This window comes from Euleptes europaea, chromosome 7 (genome assembly GCF_029931775.1).
Source record: "Euleptes europaea isolate rEulEur1 chromosome 7, rEulEur1.hap1, whole genome shotgun sequence".
Lineage (NCBI taxonomy): Eukaryota > Metazoa > Chordata > Lepidosauria > Squamata > Sphaerodactylidae > Euleptes > Euleptes europaea.
Window position 1 is genome coordinate 47,983,402 of NC_079318.1, and position 13,691 is coordinate 47,997,092.

Below are 13,691 nucleotides of genomic sequence, written 5' to 3' on the forward strand. Positions count from 1 at the left end.
GTGAATGGCGTGTGAATATTTCCTATTCAGTCCATTTTCAAATACAAAACAGTGTATATACAGACAGCCTTGTTAAATTACACAAAGGGAAACAGCTAAAGAAAAAGCACCTTCTTGATAGAGTTTTTTGCCATCATCAGCCAGATTGATCCATGCAGAAATAGCTTTGCTTGTGATGCAATAGGCTGCTGGTTGGGAATTAAGATCTCCATATGTAGCATGCTCTAGTAAACATGCAGGAGTGTACTCTAAGTGCTTCCTCAGGTGCACTGTCTCATCTCCCTACAAGAGCTGCACAATGAGGTATCTGAATGAATTTCCACACATCACTGATCAGCTGTTAAGTAGGAAGAGAGTATGGGATGCCTGAATTCTTAACGAAGAGTCTCATTCAGCCACTTCTGACACCATAAAGGTGGCCCAGTTTAATCAGGATACTGGTGAGAAAGAACAATTTTACACCCATGCAATGCTACACTCATCCAGCATCTTGTTTACACAGGGCTGCTACATGTACAATGTCACTATGCCCACATAATGACATCCCGCCCCCCACCTATGGATTTCTGGTACGCTAATACTGCATATGTCCCTGACCTGGGTAGCCCAGGCTAGCCCAATCTCATCAGACCTTGGAAGCTAAGCAGGGTCAGCCCTGGCAAGTATTTGGATGGGAGACCTCCAAGGAATACAAGGGTCGTAATGTGGAGGCAGCTAATGGCAAACCACCTCCTAACATCTCTTGCCTAGAACACCCTGTGGTGTTGCTATAAGTCCACTGTGACTTGACGGCAAACAAACAAATAATTGTTACATACGTGGTATGCCAGCATGGTGTAGTGTTTGGACTAGGACTTCAGACATCTGGGTAATAAATCCCTCCTCAGTCATTAAAGCTCACTGGATGATTTTGGGCCAGTCACTCTCTCTCAGCCTAAACTATCTAGGATTATTCAGGATAAAATGGAGCAGGGGATTGTACGTCACCCTGAACTTCTTGAAGGAAGAGCAGGATAAAAATGTGACAGACGGACAAGATGGCTGGGGACCCAGTTTAAACAAGTCAGTGGGCATATATACAAGATTGCACAGGTAAGTGCTCCTGGACTGTGGCAAACAAACACAACCTATGCAGATCTCTCATCTGCTTATTTCGGAAAGGCAAAGTTTCATAAGCACAGAGGGAGCTTGTTCCATCCCTTGCTATAAACCAGAAGAGGAAAGATCCAACTTCAAAGAGGGATCGAGTCTTTTGGGCTGCAACCATAGGCTTGCAATTTTGGTCAGTCACCTGGCCATTCACTCTCTGGAAGGAACACCAGCCTAATAACCTAATCAATTCCCTTTTTTAAAAAAAATTCTGCACTGCTGATATGCCAGTCCAGGTTTTATATTCAGAACAATGATGACAAACAGAGAGGCACAGTTTTAATAATGCAGAGAGCCAAAATAGCTATAAACACCAAAAGAAATGCTAACGAAATTCACACATTTGCTGAATAACCCAAACTATATTTATCACAGAATGCTCACGTGAGAAAAGCATCATGATGGAATATGAGGAGGCACAGAGAACTCATGCACAGAGAAGTCGAGCTGCCAAGCCCAGAAAACACGGCACACAATTTTAAACTGTATTTTGCTACTTTACTTGTTTGAATGCCATCCCCACCATGTTCGCTGAACCGTCGTTGTTTCTGATTGGCCGATATACTCCTCTGGACTTTCAGCTGAGCGGGAGAGTGCGTCGAACTGTTGTTGAGATCACTGCTTGGTCGAGATCTTTGACTCAGGTTACTACTGGACAGGGACTCACTTCCTTCAAACTACAAGAATAAGCAGCAGTATTTAGGCAGTTAAACATAACCTTTCCCCATTTAAAAAAACCCTTCTTAGCAATTATTATTCAAATCTTTTCAGATAACTAATTTTAGGTGTAATTCTAACAATCTCTAACAACATATAGGATTAAATCTCATGCTACTATTTACTGCCATGTTAGCTATATTCTTGGACCTAGATAGCGCTCTGCAGTCACCATAAGGCTGAACTTCACTCTAGGTAGTTTTTTGGGAGATTATATACGATTTCAGATACAGCCTTGATACAGTTTTTTTTGGGGGGGGGTTATACCGAAGGGGTGCTGTTTAACCCTCTCTTCTCTTGCTGATTTCTGCTTCCCTACCCAGGAGGAAAACAATATGGGGACAGCCTGTATCTTTTCTCCTGCCAGTGGGAAAGCTGTTGGGTAGAGTTCTGAGGAGACAAATGGTAGGAAGGGAAAGAAATGTTTACTCTGCTAGCTTGATGGCACAGGTTATGCTGGTTAAGCTCTAGTACAGAGATGGAAAAAGTCCCAGAGTGAACCTGCACCTGGTCAGAATAACTTGTGTGAGTTGCTCCTCTTTGCATACTGGTCATTATACCAGTCCACTGGCCTTGTATTGTTGATTAAAATCACCAAAGAAAGTACAGCTCTATTAATCTGGTATAAATAAGTTTCTTGGAGGGTTATGCCACTTTCACAATAAAAATGGAGCACAGTCTAAGCCTGGTCAAAATATATACAGCAATTCCACTATGCCTCAATGAATGTTCATTCAAGTGCTAAGCAAATCTGTATTAAACCATGCCGTTTTTGACTAAAGGCTTCAAATGTTCTGTTGTACAACAGCAGCTATAAATGATTGCTAATATGACATAATTTTTCCAAGACATTGCTAGCTGGCCAGCCCCAAGACAGTGCTGGTCTATAGATAATTTTCTTCACTTAAAAATAAAATAAAAATCAAGCAGAAAACTAGTTGCAAGGGTTGAGAAATTCTTTATATATTGAGCTAAACCACATTTAAATCTATGGCAAGCAAAAACTATGATATTTAACCTCCTATTCCCAACAACCTGTAAAGTATATTCACATGTCAACCATCTCTACCAGACAATAAATATTTCAAGGCTAACAGTTAAAAGTAACAATAAATTACCTCAGGTGGTTTTCTGCCTAGGAGCAGGTAAGTAGCCATGACTTCATCATATTTTTGGTTTACTAAAGAATCATGAATTTCATCTCTTGCAAAACCCATTGTAACCATTATATCTATCAAGAAAAACACAGCATGATTTATTCTTAACCATACATATCTAAATGCATCAACTCATTATCATATGTTCCCATGGAGAAATATATGTAACAAATGGAGACCTGCAAGGACTCATGGGGGACATATGATCTTATTTCCACCTACAGGCTCTACTGCCCATACCTCCCTTTCCCCCCTTCCCACTCACCCCCCCTTTTAACTCCATTTCCTCTCCTCATGAATGCTGGCGGCTCACACTATGTTAAATGCCATTTTCAGTTGCTATGGCAACCCCCAAATGCCTCCCAAAAGCAACCATAGACATTAGGAGGTTTTGTTTAAAAACAAAACAAAACCCTTGTTAGCATTTTATATTTTTCTTCTCACCTGGTTTGTTGAAACCTCAGTACTAGCCCTGCTGTACAGATTTTGTTGTATCTTTGGCAGGGCATATCTAGCTATTAGATATAAGAATCTTTTCCTGTTTCAGATTTGGCCATCCAAATGGATTTTTCAGGAAAAGATCCATAAGCAGAATGGTTACGATTGCCAGCTCTGGTTTGGGAATACCTGGATATTTAGGGGGTGGGGCCTGGGGAGAGGAAGGCCCTCAGCAGGGTATGCCATAGATTTCACCCTCCAAAGCAGCCATTTTCTCCAGGGGAACTGATATTGTTCATCTGGAGTTCAAGTGTAATAGCGGGAGATCTCCAGGTACCACCTGGAGGATGGCATAGAGTCCACCCTCCAAAGCAGCCATTTTCTCCAGGGGAACTGATATTGTTCATCTGGAGATCAAGTGTAATAGTGGGAGATCTCCAGGTGCCATCTGGAGGTTGGCAACCATATGAATGATACGAATCACAAATGTTTCCTGGAAATTTCATCAAATTGACTAAATTTATCATATTTCCAATGTATCACATTACTACTAGTAGTAACCATTTATTTAATGCCAATACAACATCCAGCTTAATCCTATATAGAATTGAGACCATTTAGCAAAAGACAGGAAGGGGGGGAATTGACAGTGAGTAGTAGTAGGAATAGATAGAATCAGATGGCAATAGAAGGACAGGTAAGATGAGGCTAGGATAACTCAAGAGAGAAGTTCTCTAGGAATTGTTTAGAAATCACTTCTAAAAAATGAGAACCATTCCATCAAACTAATGAGATGAATAGGCAAAATTCTCAAATAAGGTGTCTGTCGTATACTTATAAAAAGAGGTGAGGAATTAGACTAGGAGAATACGAGAAGTAAAAAACTGGAAGACAAAGATGATTATATAAAATTCTTACCTATTCTTTTGGTGTCATTAAAATCTGGCTCAGGCTCAATATATGGCTTTAATTCTTCTTCTTCATGGCCAACATTCATCCATCGGTCTTTCATTATTTGCTGGAAAATAAACACATGGTAAAAACATTCAACAATTTGTTTATTGCTAGATCCAAAGCCCTGTAAATGGGAAAACTTGCACAGTACTTCAACAGATGAAAGGAAATCAGATGCCTCAATCCACACACAGAACACCTAACTGAAATTTCAAGGGCTGGCCATATACTGGGCTCGAAAATAAGCATCTAGCCAAGAAGACAAGCCAAAAGCCCAGTTTACAGCTTCCTGCCTGTTTCAGGTTTACATTCTCTCACTTGAAACCCCATTCATTTTGTCTGTAACAAATAGGGGAAAAATACTACCAATATACCAACAGGCCACAGATAATTATGTAACTGTTAAAGGTGGCATCCAGATATCACATCTGTCTAGCATCAAGCTTGATTGTGCATGAACCTGGCTTGTTGCTGGTTTCTTGTATGCTCTTCTCCCCACTCAGAGTGCAATGAAAGAATCTGGGCTTAAAAGCAATGTCAGCTATCGGCCAGATAGCTTGCATCTACCAGATACAAGTGCCTAGCTTAACTGGAGTTAGTCCCCGCCCCCTCAAGAAGCCAAGAGGGTAGCCCTTCAACTCTGGTTCAGAATACTGGTAGGTAGAAGGAAACCACCTTTAGTTCAGCTGGGTCTGAATTTGTATGCCACCGGCATACCACGATTCCTTCACAAAGCCTCATACAAGAAGATAGTAGGGAACAGAGAGGGGCAAGGCATGCCTAGCAACTAGCCGAGTTCGCACACATGTAGGCTTAACGTTGGCTTGACATCCTGTCTCAATGCAGCTATAACTTTTCTTCCGCAACCTAGATTGCATTTTAAAATGGATATGAACAACATATTAATCTATACAGCTTGTATATCTCTTAATTGACTTCTATATCCTAAAAGAAACAAATTATAAAGAGGAAAACAACTAAATACGTAGATGTAAAAGTGGTGATATTTTTTTAAAAATATTTTCCTTTACAAGAACTCTGAATAAAGATGATCTTTAAAATATTATTGTTCTGGGTAAACAAAATCCTGATTCTGTTAGATCTACTTTAAAGATCCTGGCCTGTATCCTACCATACAGTTCTTAAGACTTAGATACTTAGGGGTGGTCGTGATTTCTGCTGATCCTATGTATTAGATGAGTTATTTAGCAGAATTTTATTTGATTTATTACATTATATGCCCAACTTTGTGACATACTATGACTGAATACAGTTTCTGTGTTTATTATGGCTTTGTTTTATGTGGACAACGCCTGATAATTTTTTTAAAAAACCTTGTATGGCTCCACATATTAGTATTTTTACTTATCATTTCAAGCTTTTGCTATCTTCAGATTCTCAGAAATAAACACAAATGTAGATAATTGAACTGCTAGCAGCTGCACAGATTAGGGGACACAGAGCTTTTCTGACTAGTGCACAATGCCCACATTATAAAGGGATGTTGCAACATTGACATACTTTGCCTAGTTCTCAAGGAAAGTCAGAAGTGATGAGACACCTTTGAGTTACAGGTTTTGCAGGCTCTTGTTTTTGAACAGCCATGCCATAAAAACCATTACACAATATCCGAGTATGACAGTAGGCAACATGGACAAGCTGGAATGAGTCCAGGGGGAAGCTAGCTAACTGGGTTCGAGAAGTAGTTAATGTTCCTTAAGAGAAGGAGTGGTCACCCCAGCCTAGAAACAGACTGTGGTGCGTCCACTTCTTAAAATACCCTTGATCCAGGAGATCTCAATACTTACCGACCGGTCCCAAATGTTCCATTCTTGAGCAAGAACCAAACTTGAGCCAGTGAGTGAACACTTTTTTGTTTTGTTTGTCATTCCCTCAGTTATCCCTCTTCTCTGACTGTATTAATCGCTGTTTTTTAATGTCTTTGTACATATTTAAATTCTTTTTTTCATTTGTTTTAATGATTTGTGTTAGGGTGACTTCAATGGTTTTAAAATAAGATTTTATCATGTGGGTTTTTAATTGTTAGCCACCTTGTCGGCCCTTGTGAGGGCAGAAAGGCAGGATATAAAGTTTGTAAATAAATAAGAATAAATAAAATAAACACGCTTGTAACAAAATTAACAATACTTCAGACAGAAAACAAAGATGAATGTTATAATTCTATTTTAGATAACCTATGTCAAATCATTGTTTTAATTTAGGAAGATGGAAACAAATGCTCAGATAGAGGCATTAGCTGTTCTAACCCCCTTTCCTAATACAACATCTGTATATAACACTACATAATTACTGAAAAGTGTTTTTGAGACGGCCCTTTGCCTTGCAGACAATTGCCCAGTGTTTCATTTTAAGACAGACACAGTCACACCCTTCTATAGCATTCATGTACTCTGCTTTGAACACTATGTTCTGGCAGCCGCCAATTTTTGAACCAACAACAGCTAATTCTTGTAAGGCTGTTGACACAACTTGACTGGGGAATGGAGGGAAGTGTACAGTGTTACTGGGTACTTACTCATAGGTTCAAAGAATATATATAAAAATAATTACTAACTTTCCAACATTGTTGATGATAAAAACCAATATAAATGACCAATAAATAACCAGACGCGTTTCGGCTTGTGTGGCCTTCTTCAGTGGTCATATATACAATTACAATTATTATAGACACACAACATTTTTGTTACCAGATAACCCAAAGCAGAACTACAAAAGGCTAATGCTTACAAACATTATGCAAAGCTAGCACATACAGAGGACTACTATGCATAAATGATTCTGCTTCTGCTAATTAGGGAGAGTGGCAGAGAACTATGCAGGGTTCCTAATGAGGAGGGTTCCTGGTCGTCTGGGGAGTTGCCTACCCACATACAGTTGTGCTTGCATGTAAGTATTCAGAACTTGAAATCAATGTGTGGAGACTGGAAGTAAGGATGGAACACACAGTCCTGTTCCTCCCATCATATACTGAAATAATGTGAAAAGTCCTTTATGTTTTGAAGTGCCAGAACCTCTCTTTCTTTCTCTTCCCACAAACCTGACACAGGTTGCGAAAATCTGCTCCTACTACCGCCTGTGCTATGAAGCTAGTAGAAAACACAGCAAAGACCACCCTAAAAATAAGCACTATGCATCCTTCGGACTTGCTGATTTCAAAATTTTGTTATGTGATCATTATCCGTGAATTGACCTCTCCTGATCCCAATTACTCCACTTTACAGAAAGGATTATAACAATGTATGCTACACATCAGTGAAGCAGAAAGCACCCACAACCAAATCCCTCTAGTAACCTGACAAAGAACCAGTCTGCATGCAGTCACAGCCGATCAGGGGTATATCTCCAAGCTAGTGTTCAGGTTATCTATGTCAGAAAGTGATTAAGTGAGATTAATATGGTGGAACACCATCTACAGCTACCAAAGCAGAGCTATGAAGATGAAAGAAAGGTCACTGATGACAAATATATATTGTCTTCCTAAAACCATTTTATAACATACTGCAATTTTATTGGATATGAATACGCAGTAAATGAGTTCTGGGATGCAGAACTCAGAAGCAATCATGACCAGGTTCTTAAATGTGCCAGAAAGGCCAAAGTATTTTACTGAAATAAAGCCCAACAACTTTCATTCCAAACAACAAGCAGACAATTGCACATAAGTATCTTTTCAGACTATACCATCTTCAGTTAAAACGGTTACACAACAGTAGCCAGTTTTCCATCAATTACCTAAATAGGTTTTGAAGTCTTGGCCTACTCAAGTACATAACAAAACAATTTATATTAACGGTGATCATCACTTTCCTTGCCTTGCTTCAGCCTCAAAGACCTATTGGATTAATCATATGTTTGTCTAATGGTACTAACCTGAGGAAAAAGCACCCCAACTATAAACATACTTGGTTATCAGGAACCAGCAAGGTCCTTCCATGCAGACTAAGCACATTGCATCATTTCCTAAAATTTGTGGACTCAGTAAGCAGCACTCTGCCCATTTCATTGTCATATATAACAATTTAGATTGTACATTATTTCTTTGGAAAAGAGCCTTCAGTGTAGGATTTTTTTTAAATGGCCCAAGCACCATGTTTAGAACTGAGTACCAGAAAGGAGACATAGCAGCACACTACTCCATCCATATTTCAGCGTATTTTACTGAAGTTAACCCCACCCCCCAAAAAAGAGGATAATGATCAGATTACTTACTTCCAGGCTCCCTCTCTTGATTGGATTCAACACAAGTAGCTTTTTCAGTAGATTTTCACAGTCTGTGGACATATAGAATGGTATCCGGTACTTCCCCCGTAATACCCGTTCTCTCAGTTCCTTTAGAAAAAAAAATTATCATTGAGACAGAAAATTTGAAGCCTATTAGAATTAAACAATTAAAATATTCAGATTTACCTTTAAATTCTGACCGTCAAAGGGCAACGATCCACTAACTAGAGTGTAAAGAATTACTCCGAGGCTCCAGACGTCTACTTCCGGGCCATCGTATTTCTTTCCTTGAAAGAGTTCAGGGGCAGCATATGGAGGGCTTCCACAAAAAGTGTCTAGTTTATTGCCAATGGTAAATTCATTACTAAAACCAAAATCAGCAATTTTAATGTTCATGTCTCCATCAAGAAGGAGATTTTCTGCCTACCAGGGAAAACACAGAAAATAAAGAATTTAATGAAAACCGGCAACATAAAAAGGTAATCCCTAGAAGAACTGGTCATTCCAAAGAGTTATAGCATTTCAAAAGAAGCAATACCAAGTACTGAGAATTATAGAACATAGCGCTTTAAGTGCAGAAGTCTGAAAATGGGCATATTTAAAATGAGAAGGCTGGAATTTTTAATCAACTGTGTTGTGCATGATTTCACCTTAGCTGACAAGCATGATTGCTGCTATTGGCCGGAATAGAACAGAGTATAGGTTTCTTTTCCTTTAGTGATGCTGTCAAAGTTTACAAATAATGGACTTGTTAATATACATTTGCACTGCTAGCAATACTTTTGCTGTGTCATTATGACAGGCGAAATTTCTCTGAAACTCTTACACCATTCTTAATTAATAGTGACACTTCTTCTTGCTTTGTGTGCATGATGCTTGCTTTGTGTGCATGATGCTAGCCTCCAGACTAGACAGCTGAGGCAAGGAGCCATTATGGGCACATGCTCAGAACCTGAATACTTCAACTCCTTTCCTTCCTGACAGATGAACTTTTAAAGTTCTGTGTTTTGTTCTGTTTTTAAAGGAACTGTAATTTACAGAACAATGGTCTTGTGCTCCATCTGCAGCCCAGCAATCTAAATCATTTCGGAAGCCCTGTGCTGTTTACCCACCCTGATTACAATTCCCATGAAGCAATATGAGGACACATGATCCATAAACACTATAGAACCAGCTGAGAACTCCACAAAGCTCGTAATCAGAGGCCCAAGTACAATTCGAGCATTGTTGGGATACTGTCATGGATGTGGGGGAACACTGGGAGAGGAGCTAAACAATGATGCTCAGTTAAAGAATCCAAACAATACTAACATCACCAAAAATCATCTACAGATATAAAACAGAATCAGATTTAGTTGAACCTTCTTTAAGAAAACCATGCTATCTCGATTTCCTCGTGATTATAGGCCATCGGAATGGATTATGATCCATTCTTTTAGAGTTAAAAATGTGTACTCCAATTTCAAAATGAGATTTTCTAGCTTCATCTTTTTTCAGTGAATCTCATGGTGTCTCAATTGCTTATTTTAGTGGCAGCCACTTTATGGTGACTTTCATTCTGAAAGGGTTGTATGATTAGGCCCAGAGTGAAAACCAGATTTTGAGAGCAAATTAACCAGCAATAACTTTCCAAATCTCAGTGAGAGATGAGGAGAGCCAGATGAATTTTGCAGCAGGTACAGAAAGAACAAAGCAAATTTGAAAATGTTAAAAAAGACACTTTTAGTTGTGCATGTGTCTACAAAGAAAACAATTTTGGCTCTTTTGTTGGTTTTGTTTTACTACTGAATGCTGGCCTTCTCAGCTATGGATACTTGTCAGCTATGGATACTTAAATTCAGAGACTGGAGCTATGCATAGACAAGACAGATCTTTCTACAAACCTGAAAAAAGCTCCAGGTTTGCAGAAAACACCTGAAATCTTTTTTAAAAAAGTCGATACTACACTACTGGACCATATTTTTCCTGAGTAGAGCCTGCCAGGGGGAGGGAAGGAGGGAAAGCTGAAGACAAGGGAGCAGATAAAGGTAGGTTGGCTGGTGGGTGGGAAGGAGAGAAGGAATCAGGAAAAAGGTTGATACTAAGGGAACGCACGGACTGATAAGGTGCGCTGGAGGGGAGAGAGAGACATGGGGTCCAGTCTGCCGGCGGAGGAAGGAAGGAACCACCCTCCTCTGCCTTCCTCCGGTGGAGGTGAGTGGGGGAAGCCGGCATCAGGGAAACAGGAGGAAGCAGCAGCGACTGGGGGAGGGAGCCGCTGTCACTCTGCCTTCTCTGGAGGAGAGGGGGAGCTGGCGACGACAGGAAGGAGTCGCTGTTGATCTCGTCGCCCGGGTGAGGTGGGATGAAGCCAGTGGTGGGTGGAGGCGGTGGGTGGGAGAGGGGAAGAGTGAGGGCATGGGGTCCGGAAGGGTGCTGCAGCTGCTGCTGCCGTCAGTCCGGCAAAATAGCTTCTTTTGGCGGGGAGTTGATCCACCCTTTTGCAGCGCTTTTTGGAAATAAGTCGCAATAAAACAAGAACAGGAAGACATGGGCAAGTAGAGGAAGTGAGCGGGTCGAACACACTGGCCAGAGGCAGCCATGCGTTTAGTCTGAGGAGAAGTGCTACATGCCCGGGAGATTCACGGGACAAGATGGCCATGCGTTAATGGCCTGAGAGTCAGCATGGCACAATGGTTATTAGTGGTGGACTCTAATCTGGAGAACTGGGTTCAATTTCCCAATCCTCCACATGAAGCCCGCTGGGCGACTTTGGGCCAGTCACAGTTCTGTTAGAACTCTCTCAGCCCCAGCTACCTCACAAGGTTGTGGGGAGAGCAAGTGAAAGCCACTGCAAGCTGCATTGAGACTCCTTGAAGGTAGAGAAAAGCGGGGTATAAAAACCAACTCTTGTTCTTCTTCAACACATGATATGAGTAGAAAGGAGATCATATGTTGCCTTCATGAAACAAGCATCAGGGAGTTGGTATTACATTGGTGGTGGAAAATGCCATCAAGTCTCAGCTGACTTATGGCGATCCCGTAGGGTCTTCAGGGCAAGAGACATTCGGATGTGGTTTGCCATTGCCTGCCTCTGTGCACAACCCTGGTATTCCTTGGGAGGTCTCCCATCCAAATACTAGCCAGGGTCAACACTGCTTAGCTTTCAAGATCTGATGAGCCTGGGCTGGTATTACATTGGCAACACATATATTTACACCTCTCTATCACCAGTAGGAAGACATACTGTATATCACTATCTCCAGCAAAAATAGGCGTCATTACGAAAATATAAAATTTAGCATTGAAATATTATAGTATTTACTCCAAGTGCAAGACTAGGCTTTTTATCCAAGTATGCCACCAAATAAGGCGGGGGCCTCATCTTACGTTCGCATACCAGTTACAGTCATGTCCAGTAAAAACTAATTGATGGGAAATTAACTTTTTAAAAAGGGGGCTGTCTTCCTTTTGAGTAAATATGGTATTTCAAAATGTAATAAGCCTAATAGTTTTGGTCCAGCATAGTTCTAATTCCTGAATGAAAGAAAGCAAACATACCTTAAGATCACGATGAACAATACACTTTTGATGGCAGTACTGAACAGCAGACACAATCTGAAATATCACCATTGGATCATCAGTAAGATGACACACACACACACACACAAAAAAACTTTAATACAATATATGGCAAAGGCCATTGCTGACCACTGCACCATCTACCTTGAATATTTAAGCCTTCATATTTCCTTTCCTTACATGTTAAGGGAGGGGCCATGGCTCAGTGGTAGAGCACCTGCTTGGCATGCAGAAGGTCCCAGGTTCAATCCTCGACATCTCCAGTTAAAGGGACTAGGCAAGCAGGTGATGTGAAAGACCTCTGCCTGAGACCCCGGAGAGCCGCTGCCGGTCTGAGCAGACAATGCTGACTTTGATGGACTAAGGGTCTGATACAGTTTAAGGCAGCTTCAGGTGTTCAAGGGAACCAACACTTATAACATGCTAAGTAGTTTTTTAAATATTCTCAAACCATCCCACTCATTTCTAAATTTACTTCTTCAGCCAGATATAGAAAGCAAATCTAAGAAACAAGAGACCAAATGGAGAATGCCAAGTTAAATTTATATGACAGAACAGAGTTGGTATTTATAAACTGCATTCAAGCCAATAATGAATATCAGTAAACCAGTTTACCAACATAGTGATTTTAATAAAACTGATGAACGCTATCTTTTCAGTGACAGTTCAGATAAAGAGGTTTCAGGTGTTCCCTCTTGATTCTTATAACAGCTTAAAGGTGAGTTCTGTTCTCAAAGATGTAACTTGCAAAGTGTGCTTTTTAAGAATATTTACTATGGCTTGTAGTTAATCATCAAGTACAAAGAATTAAAGGTGACAACTTCTACCGATTCCCCCTTTCACTGTAGACCCTCACTTTGTCCCCCTGCTATTCCTCAGGTTCCAGTGACACCCTCCAATTAAATATATTTCCTCTTCAGAATACCGTAATTCCAAACTTCAGTCTTTAGCAATAAACCATACTTTCAGCACAGAGTTTCAAATTCTGTTTTCACTGATAGATTACTGTACCTGTCTAAATTTTGCACGTGCTTCTTTCTCTTTCATTCTTCCATGTGCAACCAAGTAGTCAAATACTTCGCCTATAACAGAAATGATAAAATTGAATTTCACTGGATTCCAGATGAAAAAGACAACAGCATCTGAGCCCAGCCAACGGATAAAATTGAATGTGCTTTGACTCCTTGCATTTCATCAGGAACACAACTTTTTCCAGAGTGTTCTACCAGGGCCATAACCATGGCAGGAGAAAGGCCTCCATAGATCCAGAATTCTCAAAGATACATTTCAAATCCTTTCCCTGGATTTTCAGTACTCATAAAAGCAAAGTCCCTAGTCTGGACTTCGTAGCATATGGATAACAACAGCCAGGGCACTTCAGTTCCTCATGTTATATAGTTTCCTTCGGCATCAGCAATTCCCCATTTTAGCAGAATTCCTACCAAGGTATAAGAGTTGAGTAGTGAATGCAGC

At 40.4% G+C, this 13,691-nt stretch overlaps 1 protein-coding gene across 7 annotated transcripts in view; it reads right to left on the bottom strand.

The window, feature by feature from the left end:
* The window catches only part of MARK1 (microtubule affinity regulating kinase 1), a 73,158-nt gene that overhangs the window by 11,845 nt on the left and 47,622 nt on the right, over positions 1-13,691 (bottom strand). For 4 of the 7 annotated variants that reach the window (XM_056852832.1, XM_056852829.1, XM_056852830.1 and 1 more), the window contains 7 exons: positions 13,230-13,300; positions 12,198-12,254; positions 8,844-9,080; positions 8,646-8,765; positions 4,380-4,479; positions 2,985-3,097; positions 1,652-1,826 (listed from right to left, as the gene is read on the bottom strand). In XM_056852832.1, coding sequence (XP_056708810.1) covers positions 1,652-1,826; positions 2,985-3,097; positions 4,380-4,479; positions 8,646-8,765; positions 8,844-9,080; positions 12,198-12,254; positions 13,230-13,300 — 873 coding nt within the window. The remainder of the gene's footprint in view (positions 1-1,651; positions 1,827-2,984; positions 3,098-4,379; positions 4,480-8,645; positions 8,766-8,843; positions 9,081-12,197; positions 12,255-13,229; positions 13,301-13,691) is intronic. The other 3 variants (XM_056852835.1, XM_056852831.1, XM_056852834.1) reach the window with 2 other exon arrangements.